This window comes from Capra hircus, chromosome 24 (assembly GCF_001704415.2).
Source record: "Capra hircus breed San Clemente chromosome 24, ASM170441v1, whole genome shotgun sequence".
NCBI lineage: Eukaryota > Metazoa > Chordata > Mammalia > Artiodactyla > Bovidae > Capra > Capra hircus.
Window position 1 is genome coordinate 31,873,399 of NC_030831.1, and position 17,735 is coordinate 31,891,133.

A 17,735-nucleotide genomic window follows, 5' to 3' on the forward strand; every position below is an offset into this window, starting at 1 on the left:
TATGTAGAAAGCTTCTGCTGGAAATCAGCCTGCACTTCTGTGTTGTTCAAGGAATACCATCCTCTAATGCAGAAGCAAATACTATGTTAAGAGAAAATAATTAAGAAAACTTTACATTAAAAACAGTTATCATTTTAACTGCTAATAACAGGATGCTATTTTTTTTTTTTTGCTTAACTTTGATTTTGTCGAGTTCTTTAAAATTAATTGCAGTTGACAGACTGATATTTTCTATTGCTACCATTAGTAAAGCAATTTTATATGACTGCTGATGAAGTGGTAATTCTGTTAGAACGCCTTAACACACTGTCATTGATATGATTTTACAAATGTCATTTTCTCACTTTCGGGAGAGTTTCAAATGGATTATTTCATAATGCTTTATTTTTGTTTTCCAAGGTGGTTTTTAATTGTAACTATCAAGTTTCATCATAAAGGCAATTATGTAACTGTGTTCCTGAAAACTTAAAAGTAATACTTTACTTATTGAGTTCATCTAATATGTACTAAGCCGTATAGGGGACACAGAGATAAAGATGAGAAATCGTAGAGGCTGCCTTTATCAGAGAGCCCTACTTTTAGAACTGAGAATTTATTTCCGGAAGAGTGTCATACTGAATGAAGTTAAGTCAGATAGAGAAGGAGAAATATCGTATGACATCCCTTTTAGGTGGAATCTAAAAAGAAATTATACAAATGAACTGACAAAACAGAAAGACTCATATTTACAGCTCAGTGCAGTAAATCCTCCTAGATGATTGTCAGGGTTTTTCTTACTTAAGAAACAAACTTACATTTGTCAGGAGGAAGAGATAGGGACTTCGGGAAGGTCATGTACACATTGCTATATTTAAAATGGATAACCAACAAAGACCTACTGTATAGCACATAGAACTCTGATCAATGTTATGTGCCAGCCTAGATGGGAGGGGGGATTTGGGGGAGAATGGATGCATGTATATGTATGACTGAGTCCCTTCACTGTTCACCTAAAACTACCACAACATTGTTAATCGGCTATACCCCAATACAAAATAGAAAGTTTAAAGTCTGGGGGAAAACGAGAGAGAAAGAACTTATTTCTGTTACCAGCTGTAAGGCACTGTTACATTAGGCACATTATTCTGCTTACCTGGACCTCAGTTTCTTTATTTATGATACAAGAATTATAATGAATACTGTTCTGTCTATTCACAAGACTTTTTGTAATGATGAAACGGTGTTAGAATGTTTGATATGACATGATTTCTTTATAGGAGATAAGTATTTAAATGCTAGTGTTCAGCAACTTCTGAAACATCATCTAAATTTCATACTTCAGCTAAAAATTGTCGTCTCTAAATCTCCTAGCTAGATTTTGTAAATCTTCACTTACTGGCTGTTTGGTATGGGTATCTTGAAGCAACCCTGCAGTTATGTTGTTCAGGATGAAAGTGTGCCTGATCCTCAAAGACATAGGTTTCCGAAACTCAGCCACGCTTTACATGTATTTTCAATACCAACTTCTGTTTTTATAATGCAAGAATCTTTAAACATGTATTGTACTGTAATTATGTGTCTTCATTTCTTCCAACTGTTTGCAATGAAAAACATTATGTTTGGATCAAGCTATGGGTCATAGTAGGGAACTCACAGAATTTTGCCCAAGTTGCCCTACAGACATTTATTTAACAACATATATAAGACCATGGTCTCAGGAAAATTCTGTGGCCAGGTAGGGTTTGTTTTTTCTTGTTTTTGTTGTTTTTTAAGAAAAAAATTAAAAGATGCATGTGTCTAAGTAATTCTGTTTATACTTGTTTTCTCAGAAGAAGACCTATCAGTGCATCAAGTGTCAGATGGTTTTCTATAATGAATGGGACATTCAGGTGCATGTTGCGAATCACATGATTGGTAAGTGACACTCCGAACCTTCTTACAGATAGATTTTCCTCTTCCTTGTGTACATTAATGCCTATATAATTAAACAGAGTTAAAGATGAATTAATTGTTCAGCCATCAATCATTTACCTAGGTATGATTGATTTTTTTATTACTATTATTAGGCCTGATAAGGCATTAGCACATTTTATTTTCTGCAAGGGCTAGTTTAGACTTCTGCAGAGGATTGTATATCTACTGCCAGTCAAAACACAGGTGATTAACAAATTAAACTTCTAATCATTTTTGCATTATTGAAAACTAACAGGAATGGTTAATGAACTGGATGTTAGCTTTCCATAGAGTTTTAGACAGGTTTTAATTTCAGAAGTTATTATGGTAATGGCACTGCTGTGTGTTGCTTAAGCATCTTTGTATCCAAATCTAAAGTGGTGAGTTTCTGTGATAGGGAAACATAAATAATTTAAATTGCCGTAAAATAATTTTGTATGTATGGTTTCAACAGCCTGGAAATAATCTTGATCATAAAGATCATGTAAAGAATTCAGTCATCATTTTTTATTCCCCACCAAATTTTATGCAGATTTTTATAAAAGCAGTTTGGGTAAAGATCTCTGAGGTTACTCTAAGCCTGTGTTTTCAGGGATTTTGCATTTTTTACATGGGCTAGAGCTAAAAGGATAATTTTTTCACTTACTCTTACTGTCCCATTATCCCTTAATTCCTCTGGGGTTACCTCCTATGTTTTAATTTGATAAGCACTTAGTAATAACACTAAGAATTTTACCAGCCAATTAAACTTTATCAAGCAGATCTTTTTCTACTGGTAAAATGACAATTGCTATTACTTTATACTATTTTTGTCACTCATTTGTGTTTTTACATGATGTGAGTTTTTTTATTTCATACTGCTTTCATGGTATTTTATAATATCATAAATTATTGTGCTATGGTATTTCAAAAGTCTGATCAACCTCATGCTCTCCGTCTATCAAACTCTAAGAAAGGAAAGAATATTCAGCATTTTAAACTCTGAACTTCTTTTCAGGGGTAAACAAGTTTTATCATACACCTAATCAGCTGCATTCTAAGGGGGTGCAGTAGAAACGTTGCTCCAGTTATTATTACTGATCCTTACAACCAGCTATAATAAAATTTCTAATGACTTTGTAGCTATTAATGAAGATGAAGTCAAAAGTATGTTGGAAACTTTATTAATAGATTTTCAGTAGGATTTGCTTTATAGTTTTCAAATGATGGTCTTTAGCAGGATTACAGTTTACAAAAGACTGTTTAATTATACAATATGCAGCTTATAGCTAACAGCTAAAATATTGGTTACTTTTTCTCTATATTTTCCAGATATAAGTACTAATATTATTAGTGATTTTCTTTCACATTAAATGGAAATACTCTTAAATGTGCCAGAATAACATTGACAGTTTTACTAAGTGTTCAGAAGATAATGAGAACATGTAAAAGAGACTGAAATGTTTCTTATGTTTTCCTTTCTATTTTGGATTCCAAAAAATACTCTATGTAAACTTTCAAAATGGACTGGCATGGGGGGAAACACATGGGTTAGAAAAAATGAATTCTTCTTTCCAAATATGAGTGTTAATATTTTCCATCTCTTTATTTCTTGAGTAGAGCTTACTGGTGGCGGTCAGTCATGATTCTGCATTAGGCCACAGTTTTACAAGGGTGTTAGTGAAAATATTTCTTGGAACTTTGCAGCTTATGGAAAATTTAGTGAAACATTGTGCTTCTGATTAGTTTTATTCTTTGTAAACTTGTTTTTGATTCTGGATTTATTATTTATCCCAGGGCCCAGCTGAACAAATGGAATATATTTTCAACACATTATTAATGTTCTTTTGCCAAAGTAGAATCTGAATGGAATGCTGAGCATGAGAAGAATTTTTTATTTTAGTATCATTTGTCCAAAATATTCATTGGTTTGGCCTGGTCCTTTTTTAAAAATTGCTTTGTACCTTTCATTTGGTATTTCCCTTAATATTCCTCGCATCATTAGTGCTTTCCCAAAGCTTCCCCGCCTCTACCTTATGGTGGATTAATATGACGCTCACCTCCTCGTGGGATCTGAACGTTTAACAATCCACCTTCCATCAGAGAAGAAAATTCGATTCCTTTTCACAGAGGGCCTAGGTAGTTAATAGTCACGCTAGTTTTTAATAATAAAATATGTAATTCGCTTACACTTGAGGCCTAAACAAAAGAATAGTAGCCACTTAATTGTTATATCTGTTGACCACGTATCCAAGTCCTTACATTTCTTCCCCTCTGCATTGTTAGTATCTAGAGAGAGAGAATGTGTACTGGGAGGATGTCACAAAGGCTAAGATATCCCTTTTTAAAATCCCAGTGTGATGCTTAGTTTTTCAAATGAGGCAGGCAGCATGATTCTGTTGGCTAAAATACCTCCATTGAGGGTAGGTATTTTTAGGTTGTGTATCTGTATATCTTTTTTTGTCTAATCAAAAAATAATCTCAACTGGACATTTAGCAAGGAAGAGGGATTAGAGGCTATCTGAAAAGCCTCTTACTCTTTTTGTTAAGAGGGCCTATAGTGTTTTTACAGATTTTGTTTTCCATTTCAATCAGTCTGGAGGAGAGATTATGTCACCTGATGGAAAACAGGGTTTGCAGATGACCCAATGAGGTGTGACTTTAAACTCCTTTGACCAAGTCATTTGCATTTGCTTCTACATAGCACACATGTTTTAATGCAGTTTCAATGTCAGGGAACCTCCACGCTTCCTTCTGGATGTGCTGGTCTCAGACTATTGGCCAGGGACATTTATGAAAGGAAACCCATCAGTGTTTCTACCAGGTATACACTGGAGATGCTGTGCCGAAGTGCCATTTTGCAGTGACGTGTGGACACGTGCTTTGAGTTGCAGGAATAATTACTCAATAAACATGCATTTGGGATTTGACTTATGTCTATTAAGGAAAAAAGAAAACCTCACTCTCGATCGCATTTTGACACAGTTTCAGTAAGAAATCAGACCAGCGACTATTTAGAGGTTTCTCTTCTTTAAACACACACACATACACCACCACCCCCACCCCTACCCCCGCCAAGAGCTACAAAACACTTTAACAGCTTTCCTGGGGGAAAGATTTCCCTCTTTTAAAGTCTGCACAGATGAAAATTTTTTTCCTGTCTTCCTTTGTTTCTTTCCCGTAGTTTACATTGGCTTTTGACCTGAGAATGCAGAAAGAAGCCACTGTGCATTGTGCCCTTTAATTCATTATTCACTCGTCTCCTTCTATCAGCACAATAAATATTTATTGTTTCCCCCCCTTTGATATTTCTATTATTATTATTATTTGGTACGGATTAGCACAGATAGTGATGAGACCAGAGAATGTAAATGTGTTTCACCCAGCAAAGGGATTGCCTCATATAAAATTATGAGGCTCAACAGCAGTAGAGTAAATTTGTAAGTGCTCTGAATAAAGGGCTGTTAGGCATGCGATAATATAAAGAGATGACATTGCCAAGAACTATTTATGAGAAGCTTAATTTTTTTCACTCTGATAATTCTTGACCAATAATTACCAGCCTCTAATTATCTATTTTAGTTCGAAAGAAATTTCTATCACTACAGAGGTTGGCATTGCAACTAGCGCATAAATCCCCAAAGAGACCAATGTGTTCCAAACAGCCACAAACAACTGTCTCATGAAACAGAGTGAGCAAATTGCGAGCGGCTGGTGGTAGACAACCAGCAGTAAGCTCACCATCGAAGGCCAGTCAGCTTAACAAAGAAATGATCAAAGGGGAGAAATACCATTATCCTTGGAATTGATTGCTACGGTCATAGCCTTTGGAGGACAAGTGGCCAGGGTATAGCATAGCCATTTCCAGCCCTTGCTTTCAAAGTTCTTGGAAGAAGAATATGAAGGGAATGAGCATAAACCATTTACCTAAGAATTGTTTAAAATTGGCATAGAAATGATTACTTAAGTTTATTTTTTGTATGATCAAAAAGACCAGTTGGAATAGCAAAATTGTAGCTAAGGTGGCAGAGAATACTCTTGTGGGAAAAAAAGGGGGGGGGGAAATCAACAAATAGTCAGTAACAGATGTGTCCCAGATGGATCAGGGTGACAGTGCATTGGAAGCAGTAAATGTATTTATCTCTTAGTGAAGCAAAACTAGAATTAGGGACTATAAACGACAGCTAATAGAAAAACATGGATGCATAGACACTGACTATTTTTATTCAAATCTCTAATACTCCATGCTTTATGAATAGTTACAATTTTTAAATATCAAGGAAAGGATTCAAGCTTTCTGTAGTGCATGCAGGACAATACCTACCCTATGTATTTTGTTCCATGTGATATAAATCACTGATATTAAGACAGAAAAAATGCATGTACAGTGTGCTGAGATTTCTGTCTGTGCTTGTGGCAAGTGACATTCATATATTCTGAAATTTGCTTGATGCCCAAGGTCACAAATGGCATCCTTTTCCTTCTGTTTCTTTAGTAGATGGTGTGCTATGTGACTAATCTTCATTAGTTTTGTGATATTCACCATCACTTCTGAAACATTCCAGCTTGAGTGCTCTTGCTTTAGAATAGACTAAAACCAATATTTTGAGGTTTGTAGTGGTTTGGGATTTTATGCGTCTGAAGGGGAAATATCCAAAGATATGTATCTCTGCATAGGAAGATAAAGAGCCATGTTGCTCCTTAAATGCTCAGCTCTCATTGGCTGCTTTTTAAAAAACATAATTATGGTGGATCTACAACAATGCGTATATGGATCGGTGTTTATATAATGTGTGTCTACCTGCACTATCCTAAGCAGCTCAAAGTCCATAAGTTCTCTGGAGTTTACATGAGTTCTAAATGAGAAGACTATTGAATTTTTTTAAGTCATCTTCAGTTGATTGCTTACAAAACTCAGGGAATTAAGAAATAAGCATTTGGTGTTAAATATGTTGAAATACTGGCTAATTTCATCAAGAGCTGGATTAAAAAAGATGAAATCTGGGCAGTTTAATGGTAACAGAAAGCTACCCTCATGTGGGCAATGCTGGCTTATTTGAAAAGCCCATAAAGGGTTTCTACATGGACCATACAAAAGGGATACTTTCTCTTTAATAGCCATCTGTACAGGAGAGATGAGAAGTGGGCCAGGTCATCTCTCCTCAGCTGTCATGATATTAACGTAGGTAATGGAGCAAGCTCGGCATTCTGCTGGGTGTTGTTTTTCATAGATGTTCATCGATTTACACAGATAATTCTATTTATTTCTTCGAGTTGGTCCAAGTGAGCCCGGCAGAATAACAAACACCAAAGCATTTCAAATGACTTTATCTTTGTTTGCCACGTAACTTTTGTCTAAAAAAATGGTGTCACACCTACTGTGCAGATGGCGGCATGATTTGTAAACCAGCCAAAACATTTAAACAAATGTGTGATCTGGGGATAGATTTAAATAAAGGATAAAAAGGAGTGTGGGCCACAAATTCTAATAATCAGATGATTTTAAGTTGTGTGCAGTGTGGAGTGATGGTCACAGTAATGGCAAAGAAAGCTTGCCAGTGACAGCAAGGTGCCTCACAGCTCTCCACACGGCGCCTGTGGCCCGGCAGGCCTCAGTTTGAGAACCGCACATTTGCCGTACAGCTGGCAGCTCTGTATGGGGACATCAGATAAAACTTATGTAAAATGAAGTGTTATTGCTTCCTATGAAATCGTTCAGAGAGGGAATCCGCAGACAGTAACTGAAAACAGAATTCATGGTACCAATGAAGCAGACTGTAAATATGAAGAGGGTTTAATTATCTGCACAATTTAACAAAAATTCAAGATATATTCAGAAAGGACATACACAGGCATAAATAGAACGCTGCTACACCGTTGAACAAGTGCAAAATGGGGACACAGGAAATGACCAAGCTTCTCTATACCATCAGCCTTCCTAAAAAAAAAAGACAGTTTAATATAAAATCAAAAAGACCTTAAAAAAAAATCTTTTTGGAATAAGATCCAGTTTCCAAGAGCTCATCTTGATTCTTTGGATTCTTATTTCTGAAGCCACTTTTCGAGAAATCTTTGAGACCTCTCTCTTATGTCAATGTTAAGCTATTAAAAGACACATCAGAACGTTAACCCTTGTTTTGTGTTTTAGCCTGCGTCTAGCAGCTTTAATTTACAAGAGTGAAAAATACTAGTGGTTACTGGAGTTTCTAATGTACAAGCCCTTAAGAAAGCGTCTCAGACATTTCTCGTCATGTTCATTTTCCCTGAGGCTGGGGGTCTTCACTGAGCCACCGACAGAAGATCTAGTTTCTTGTTCCTTTTTAGAACACATGGTCCTAAAAGAGACCTCATAAGAATGTTGTTCCCAAGCAGAATTATGGAGATGCCAGCCTGCCTTCCTAGCCTCTGTACAGAGACATCGGGCAGGGTCTGTGCCAGATGGAAAGTTCTGTGTGACTGTCTGAGACATGCTGGTGGGGCTCCTGGCTCTGGTTTTGTCCTCTCCTTTGACTTCCCTGGAGGCTCAGGTGGTAAAGAATCTGCCTACGATGCAGAAGTCCCAGGTTTGATCCCTGGGTCAGGAAGATCCCCTGGAGAAGGGAATGGCAACCTGCTCCAGTATTCTTGCCTGGGAAATCCCATGGACAGGGGAGCCTGGCGGGCTACAATCCATGGGGTCACAAAGAGTCAGACACGACCGAGTGACTAACACACTTTGACTTGCTGGAGAATATGCCACAAGGCATACCCGTCCACTCGCCATTAGATATGTTGATTATCAAATAGGGGTGATTGTCTGCTTCTGCATGAAGTTTGCAAAACATTTCTGAATGGAGGGCAGGTAAAGTCATCCACCAAAGATAAATAGAGGGATCCTACATACACACACTCACACACACACACAGGCCCAGATAAGCATAGGCATTGTGACCTAATTCCGCAGGATCGGTTCAGACGCATAAAGAGAAAAGGTGGCTGATGACCTGTTTCCATAGGTGATTTCCTGGTCGCAGGGCCATTTCTAGCAAGTAAAACAAAGGAATGTGGAGAGTGGGTGTTGAACTTCAGTGGCTCATATTGTTGCATTTGGTGAGCTGATGAGCTTCCTAGGTCACCTTTAGAATTATGCCTATGACAGCAGCAGCTACCTGCCAAGATTGCAAGGTATCTCACAGCTCTCAGAATGGCGCCTGTGGCCCGGTAGGCCTCAGTTGGAGGGTACACATTTGCTGTACAGCTGGCGGCTCTGTATGGGGCAGCCGTGTGGGCTGTTAGGGAGCTGGAAAGGAGACAAGCATGAAATTTCTTCTAACCCCAACTCTGTTTTTCTGTACTGTTGGCTGCTTCTCAGTTCCTTGACAAAAAAAAAAAAAAAAAAAAGAAAAGCAATCAGGCACCCTTTAATCCGCCTGTGATTACCACTGGTATAAAAAGAGAAGCATAATGAGGAAAAATGCCTCGTTTTGTTGCCTTCAAAAGCCAACAAATTGGAGTTAACTTGACAGGAAGTGGCTTAATAATTAGATTATTTATTTATTCCTGACACATATCCCCCTGTTACTAGTCTCAGGAGACCCTGTAGATGGTACGATTTTCAAGCTGCCATTACTTCGCTGTCTTCTGTGAACAAAGAAGCTACTGTCTATCAGTCAATTAAATGCACTCTTTAAGCGGAGGCTGCGAAGTCCTCAATGGAGAGAGCCCTGGGACACTGTGGCTGATGATTCTTTTCTCTGTACTGTACATCACACTCAACTACAGTCCCCACAGAGATGGAATAAAGTCAGGCATTAAAATATCACTTGTTGATTTGTTTGCTAATGAAGAGCCATTGAAATGTTTGTGTATTTCTATGGCAAAATTGTTGATAAAAGGGCCGACTTGCCTGTGTATCTTAGTTCATCTGCCGTGAGTGCTTATTTAAGAACTATTCAAATTAAATTCAGCCCACAACAGAAGTAAAAAGAAAACTCTGAGATAATAGGAGTTTTCTTACGATGTTCATCACGTCAAGTGACTCAAGGCAGGGAAAATGAAGAGATGGCATTATTTTAGTTCCTGATTTATGTTGCATTCAGCCAAACACCTTATCTTCTCTGATGTAAAAATGTGTAAATCTTTTTTTCAGAGAATCTGGGAGCCATAGTTTTACGCAGGAAAAGATATGAGAATCTGTTTGTGAGAATAATGTCCTGAGAAAAATTTTTAAAGATTAATGGCGTTTTGGTAGCCATTTCTCTAAGTGAAATAGGTGCAGAAGTTTTTCTGGGAAGCTTAGTAGGGGGTTTTATAACCACTGACTTCCATTCTCTCTATGGTCCTCCTCCTGTTTTCTTTCTTCTTCTTCTTCTTCTTTTTTTTTTTTTCTATTTTCTTTTCTCAGTATTACTTTATTTCCATTTACATGGTGGTGACTTTTCGATCACTGCTTAGTTAAGGTTTTTAATCCTGCAATATATTCATCACCTTCTTACTACTTCCTGTTTACTATGTACAAAGCACGCCTTTGCTAGACCTCTCAGGCTCCCATTAATTGGTTTTATTTTAAGAGTACATCTGTTGTTAGCTAGGAGGGCTCAAGGTCTGCCTAGGCTGAAAGACTCAGACAATATTATGACAGCTCTCTGCTGAAATATTTAGCCATGGCTCTGCCATTGAAAGGAATAAATTTGGAATTGAAACCAAAGCCAGTAAGCACTGGAAATTGTCCCCACTTCTTCCCATCAGGCTTCATAACTGTAATCAAGGCTTGAGCTGTAGTTTTCATGATTACCTGTCAACAGGCTGTGAAGAATTAATTCAAGCTACCATCAGACGGCCGTATTCCTTATTTCTACCTTGTTATTCCAAGTCATTTTGTTAGAAAAAGCTTAGATACTCGGAGGTGTTCTGTAATAGAAAATGAATTCGAAACCCTTTCATTAATTGGTGATTAATATATTTCAGGATTAGTTTAAGCAGGGCCCTACCTCCTGCCCAGTCAAGTATGTTCTGGTTAATATCCAATTATCTGCACCTTCGTAGTTATTATGTCTTAATATTTTGGATATGATAACCAGAAACTTGAGAGTCATGCTAATGAGGAGCATAGAACAAGAATTAACCAATGACATACTCAATGATCCTTGGTGAGGAAAGAATCTCTTTTCTTCCCCTTAACACATTGCTTCGGCATCTTCTGAGCACTGGCTGAAAACTAAGACCTTCAGCTGAAGCAGGCCAGAATGGGAAAAGCCAGTCGTGTTCTCCTTTTAAATAACAGTAACCTGAATGTGCAGTGCTGAAGTTCCCCTAAGAGCACGGTTTAAGCTCATTTCATGGAGAATCAGAAAAGGAAACAGAAGGCTGGTTTCTCTTTCCCAAACAGGAAACATCACATCCTTTATCTTTTCCTTTTAACAGAGCCACAAGTTGTTACCTCTTCAAAGGATGTTTTAATTCAGATTAATTTGAAATGCCTTTAATAGTTCACAAAGGAAACACCTTTCCCTGCTAACCTTTTATCCTCTTACCCCACCCTCCCCCCGTATATCACCATGCTGTACACATGTTGCATCTCTATTTAATTTTTCTTGCAGGGAATTTCACTTTTGCCCAATATGACCTAGCTCCCCGAGCAGCGCCTGCTAGGGTGGCGTGTGCTGCTTCAAACCACACAGCTTTCAAAGAGTCCACATGGTACGTTGCCCCTTTATATGCTGTATTGTAATGAAGCCACATCAGTAAATTGCAGTGAAGGGTGATTGTTGCACGGGGATCACTACTACACCTCAGGGTCCATTTGCACCTGATTATTCTTTTTATTGTTATTATTACTTCCCATCTCCTTTACTCTCTTGCCAGTGAACTTGCTCTTGGCCACTGGTGCAACACAGAGGGGATCTTAAGGAACACTGCAGGCAGCGTGTTTTTTCTCTTAGACCATACCGATCACCGTTCAGTTCCAAACCCAGGTACCCTGGGTGGCTTGGTGGGACCTTATTGATGCCACTTTACCCTGTTGACCCTGTTCGTAATGTTCCTCATCTTCATCTTCTTAGAAGACACATTTACTGTGAATAAAAGTGACCTATTTCTTTTCATATGTCTCATCTAGATGTTATAAATTTACCCTCAGGATGATCAATTCATTTGACCCTTCCCCCAGAAAGATTTAATAATTTACCGAGAGGGCCTATGCAGAATCCCTGTTTAGGGAAAGATTGGTATTTTCTGTATCTTCTTGAACTTCCTTAAAACACAGAATAAAGTTATTATGAGTATTGTACATATTAGTATTATCTCTTTACAAAATAGGGGCTTCCCAGGTGGCTTAGTGGTAAAGAATCTGCCTGCCAATGCTGGAGACACAGGTTTGATCCCTGGGTCAGGAAGATCCCCTGGAGAGGGAAATGGCAACCTACTCCAGTATTCTTGCCTGGGAAATCCCATGGAGAGAGGAGCCTGGAGGGCTGCAGTACATGGGGTTGCAAAAGAGTCAGACATGACTGAGTAACTGAGCACACACATACTTTACAAAATAGCCTATTTCCTGACCCTGACCAACCACTGTCACTCAGTAACTGATAAAAAATAGTGTGGATTTAAGTCAAAGATTCCGTGTTCTTATTAAACAGAGCTGTGAACAAGTTTTAGCTTGAGAGTTATTCTTTGTAAATTTGGGGTGACAGTTTAACCCCTCTGCTGTCATAATTTTAGTACCTGAGTCCAGTTGTTTTTCCAAATGGTTAGGGCAACTCTTGTTCTGGTTTTCTTTTTATAAGGCTGGGCTGCTGTGCAGCATTCAAGCTAAAACATAGAATTAGAGCTGACACACCTTCAATTGAACTATCAAGTCTTTTAAAATGGCTCAGCCAGTGACGCCAGGCCCGCGCTGTTCAAGCATACACCCTTCCGATTGCGGTTCAAGGGGCATTGATTTTGAGCTGTCATTTCTCATGCACATACTGTAGAACTGAAACTTAAACCTTAATCCACTCAGTAATGCAATTAATTTTTAATGTGCAGTAATACTAATTGAAATAGCCTGAATTTAGTAAGTCACCGCAAGACATTCTCCAAAGCAAGACTCTCCACTGAGAACAGGGGAGGACAGACGATCACTGTTACAGTGTTTACAGGATAAAGGCTCACTCCTCAGACTCTAGTGGCAATGGGTGTTCTTTAGGCTATAGCATATCTGTATGTGAATAGAAATATCTTTTCAGAGAGAATTCTTATTTTCTACCCACTGCAACAGGCTATAAAATTTCCGATCAACTTTTTTTTTTTTAAAGGCATAGTTTTAGTTTAAAATATCTTAACAAGCTAAAGGCAAAAATTGTATTAACCTGTTTTTTAATGCAATTATGAGTAGTTGCAAATGAAATTACCTGCCAACAATGTCATAGTCAAAAGCATCGTTTCAGTGGACAATCTCATTATATGATGTGCATTTGAGATACTGTTTCCAGACTAGATGAATATATGTATTTGATCAGCTGTTTGTAAACCTATTGCCTTGTTTTGGTGTATGTATATTCCTGTGAATTGAAAATACCCCCTACTTTCTTTTATTTCCAACTGTGTTGCTTTGCATGCTCTTTCAAAATAGGCTTTTAAATGTTTTGTGAGGTTTCTTTTTTGCGAGGCCAGAGCAAAGCAAATTTTGTACAGTAAAACCAAATAGGTTTCCAGTCATTTCTCCTCTAAAAAGGCTCTCTAACCACATTTATCTGCTAGTAAATGAGGACTTTTTAAAATGCATCAGTTCTGCTGATGAATGGGCTTGCAGAGTGTTCAAAATGAGCAGAAGCATTAAGTTTTAGAAAAAAGGCAAGCACCGTATATCATGCTTTCATGGCTCTCACGTTATAGTATTTAATAAGCCAATAGTGCTGTTAAATATTTAGCAAAGGTTCCCTCATAACCCTGCCATCTATTCAAATGGGATTTGAAGACATTTTTGCAGCACATAAGTAACAATGAGGTTACAGAACCTGAGGCAGTTGTAGCGTGGCGTATTATCTATATGAAGTGTGGGTAACACGGTAAAAATGAGTTCAAGAGATTCACACTTACAAAAATGCCTAAATCAGTTCACATTCTCTGGATTAACGGTTCGACCTTGCTTTCATTTGTCGCTGTTAAGTCAAAGTGCTGTTGGGATTATTTACGTAGAGTCTTAAAATGATATTATAGCATGTTTTTTAAACAGGAGGCTCTTATATTGTAATGATTTTGAGCCATTCCTAGTATCTCAGTCAAGCTTTATAATAGAGGTTTTTTCTTTTTCACTGAATAGAGGGAGAGAAAGAAAAAGAGATGAGGTAAACCAATTTATAGTTTGTTCAGAATATATTATCAAATCAGATTGGGGTATATAGTAAGTGAAGCCTCATAGCATCTGTTTTGGGTATGCTATGGCAAATTCCAAACATTAGACAGATACTGTTGTACAACACTGATAAAATGCATAATGGATCATCTTTTTCCATTTTTCCTTATACTATTTGATGGTTATTATCCAAATAACAATAATTGCTCTCTTAATCTGGAATGGAAATTGGTTTCCAAGATCCTTAGTGAACATATTGCCAGTAAATACGCTGCTGACATCATGACTGTCATCATGTTAGTGACTTAGAATTTACACGTAAACCTTTCAGCGCTTAAGAGTACTATTAGTTTTGAAAGTATAAAGATAAAGGCTGGTCGTTTGTCTTGTGTGTAACACATCTGGTTCTTCTAGGGGCCTGTTTGCTCAATTCTGATTTTCACCCTGTTTTATATGCAGCCAGTGACCACAGTATTCATTCAAACTGCACAGAGACTCATGTCATCTGTAAAGCATGGCTTACTGGTCTTATTTGCGATTTGTATTCTCATAAGAAGAAACCTAGGATTCATGCGATTGGGGGAAATACATTTCTTTGTGGAATTATGTATATCACATGTACGTTCGTAGCAAGAATTTCATAATGAAGGACGGATAAAGGAGACAGCTTTAGGTATACATGAAGCAGAAGGGAAGGAGAGTGATGCGGGGTTCATATATAGGTGTGTTTAATATGCAATGCTTGATGTATGTTGACCCCAGGTTACAAGACTAGAAAATCCCATTTTCCAGCTTGTTTCAAATGTGGTAAAAATGCTGCTTCAGTTGCTTTATGCTACTCACATTGGGAAAGGTGCTTATCCTGTGATAATTATCATCAAGGAATATTAATGCGTTCAGCATTTGTAACCCAAAAACTCATTATAGCTTAAGCTGTGCATCATCTGTGAAGAGAGAACTTTGCCAGAATTCGCTCTTCACAGGGGTTGCCTCCTGCTTGCTGCAGAGTGGTCAGACTACTGCAAGAGGTCACTTAGGCTATTTTTGAAAGCTGAAGTTTTGCAGTTTTTGAATCACTGCCTTCTGTCTAAAAAGCCTGATCGTTCTTGCCGCAAAATGTCCTGCTTCTAAACGAAGCAGGAATTGCATACGGAAGTGCAATTAATAATAATAAAATAAAGAGATAACTGTGTCTTGTTATGTTGAATCCAAGGGGGTGAGCACATAGATTCCATACCAACAGAACTGAAGTACTGGTGTCTTGTCTTCTGTCGTTGAGCAAAGGGATTCATTTACCAGTTTCCTTAATGCAGGTGCCCTTGGGTTTCAGATAGAATGTCCCCAATGGGGCTCCACTTCACAGCCCTCTGGCTGGAAATTGTGTAAATAAGACTGCAGGGTCAGCCTTCAGTTTTCAGCAGCAGTGTCCTTAATTAGTCTGTGACAGTCTTTCACGTGAGCCTGCCCTGTTCCTGGGATCGTGTCTCACCCATCTAAGACATCTATCTGATACATACCTAGATATTTCTATATAAGCCTTTAAAATCATTTGGGGGGAATGCATACTGACAGGCCAAGAAGGAGCATCTCTGGGTGTGTTGAGAATCCTGTAACTTAATCTGATCAAAAGATCTGGCTCCATGGCTCCCTTTTAAATGACAAGTGGTTCGTTTCAGAAGCACACTGGACCCTCAGCTGAGGTGGGCAGCTTGCTGAAAAGGAGCTGTGTGCCTGGGATATTTTTATGTGATTAAATCCCATTCTTTCTCTCCCACTGATCCATTGCTTGTCATTTCCCACAAGCAACACTGCTCAGGGCCGCATGGTATGGTTTGTGCTGGGCCAGGCAGAGAACACTAATACTCAGTGCTGTCTGGTTTTGCAGGACTGCTGTGTTTCTGAGGTCAAATTGTAAACCTGGACTTGCTCCTGGGAGGACTAGAAAAATACGTTTCATAACTTTCCGTAGACCGATGTGGAGAGTGAGAGAGAAAACCGTGAAGCCCATAGGCTCAGTTTAGATGAGCTGTGCGGTTGGAATTCATCAAGCAGGCAAGCTTACTGTTGTTTAGGAAGCTTCCTTACCATGAAGGGTCAAGGCCGTGGGTGCCCATCTGGTCATAGCTGCGGCACTGAGGGGCCAGGTAATCATTCAAATAGCCCAGCAGGCACAAACACACGAGTTGATAATCTAGAGTAAACTTGCTGAAATAAAAACTTCCTTGTTAAAAATTACTTCCATGAAGGGTTACTGATAGAATGAGTACCTGAGTTCAGTGATGATATTGTATCCTTGTTCCCCTGGAGCCCATTTGTTTGTTTCTTGTTTTTGTTTGTTTGATTTTTGAATGGGACAGAATCTTCATCTTATACACTGGAGCCCTAATGCCACAAAATGAATGAATGTCCTGAACCAGAGACTTATTCTCAGTAGAGTTGGTCAGGGAGGCTGTCAGTCTAGATGAGAGATGCAATGGTGGCCGATCTTCCATGAGGATGTAAACTTAATAATCTTTATGAATTTTGAGCGACTCATAACTCTACTTCCTCACCCAAAGAAGCATTATGAAAAGATTGCTTCTAAATCCTTTAGACATTCTCTGCACTTGTGATAGATACCATTCTCTTTACCTCGAGGCGTTGGAAATGAATGTGGTGTGTTTTTTTTTTTTATTTTATTTTATTTTTTTTGCAAGAGATAAAAACGTATACTGTAGAAGGAGCAAATTGCATTTTCATGTTTAAGTTCATTCTTTGCACTTGATATGGTCTGATCCAAATGTGAAGAATTGCTTTTGACATTATTTCTGTGTCTGCTGCACCCTAGGATCCTCGCATTATTATGCTGAAGTGCACTATCACATGGGATAAATGGGGTGTTGGAAACCTGGCAATAGCATGAGGTTGCATTCTCTGGCCAGGCTCTTTTGGTTAGCTGTAACTTCTTCAGTTATTGAAACAGCTTTAATTTAACTTAATAACAACACAGTAAAATTGTATACAAGTATGTGTGTCTTTTATGAAAAAATGACCATCTTCCAAGTTGAATCGGTTTGTTTAGAGGCAAAAATAGCTTGTTATCTCTTAGAAAAAAAGGTAATTTTAACATTCTTTAAAGGTCTGTTTTACCTATTCTGTGCCTTGAAGTACCACGTTATGTTACAAATTAAAATTTAAAGCCTGTTCACTGCAAAGTTCTTAAATTGTAGGGCTGATTTCTGAATTCTAATTCAAATTTTCTGTCAGTAACTAGAGTTTTCTAATTCTTAGTGGCCTTTCTTCAAAAGCAGTTTGTGTACTTTGTGTATTTAAGTTTGTGTGTGTGTGTGCATGCGTACACACGCATACATATCTGTATGTAGAATCACTGCCAGCTCTCTTCACCAAAGACCTACGGGTGCACCACTCCCTGTCTTGTGTTTAACATGTTTCCAGCAGCTTAGAGAGATGGTATAAAAGTGAAATGAAAACCATGGAGCTTATATTGGAGTCTGATGTTTGAAAGAGA

General features: G+C 38.2%; 1 protein-coding gene across 5 annotated transcripts in view; it reads left to right on the forward strand.

Moving 5' to 3' along the window:
- ZNF521 (zinc finger protein 521) overlaps positions 1–17,735 on the forward strand; it is a 313,735-nt gene that overhangs the window by 169,988 nt on the left and 126,012 nt on the right. For 4 of the 5 annotated variants that reach the window (XM_018039577.1, XM_018039579.1, XM_018039578.1 and 1 more), the window contains one exon: positions 1,809–1,893. In XM_018039577.1, coding sequence (XP_017895066.1) covers positions 1,809–1,893 — 85 coding nt within the window. The remainder of the gene's footprint in view (positions 1–1,808; positions 1,894–17,735) is intronic. The other variant, XM_018039576.1, reaches the window with a different exon arrangement.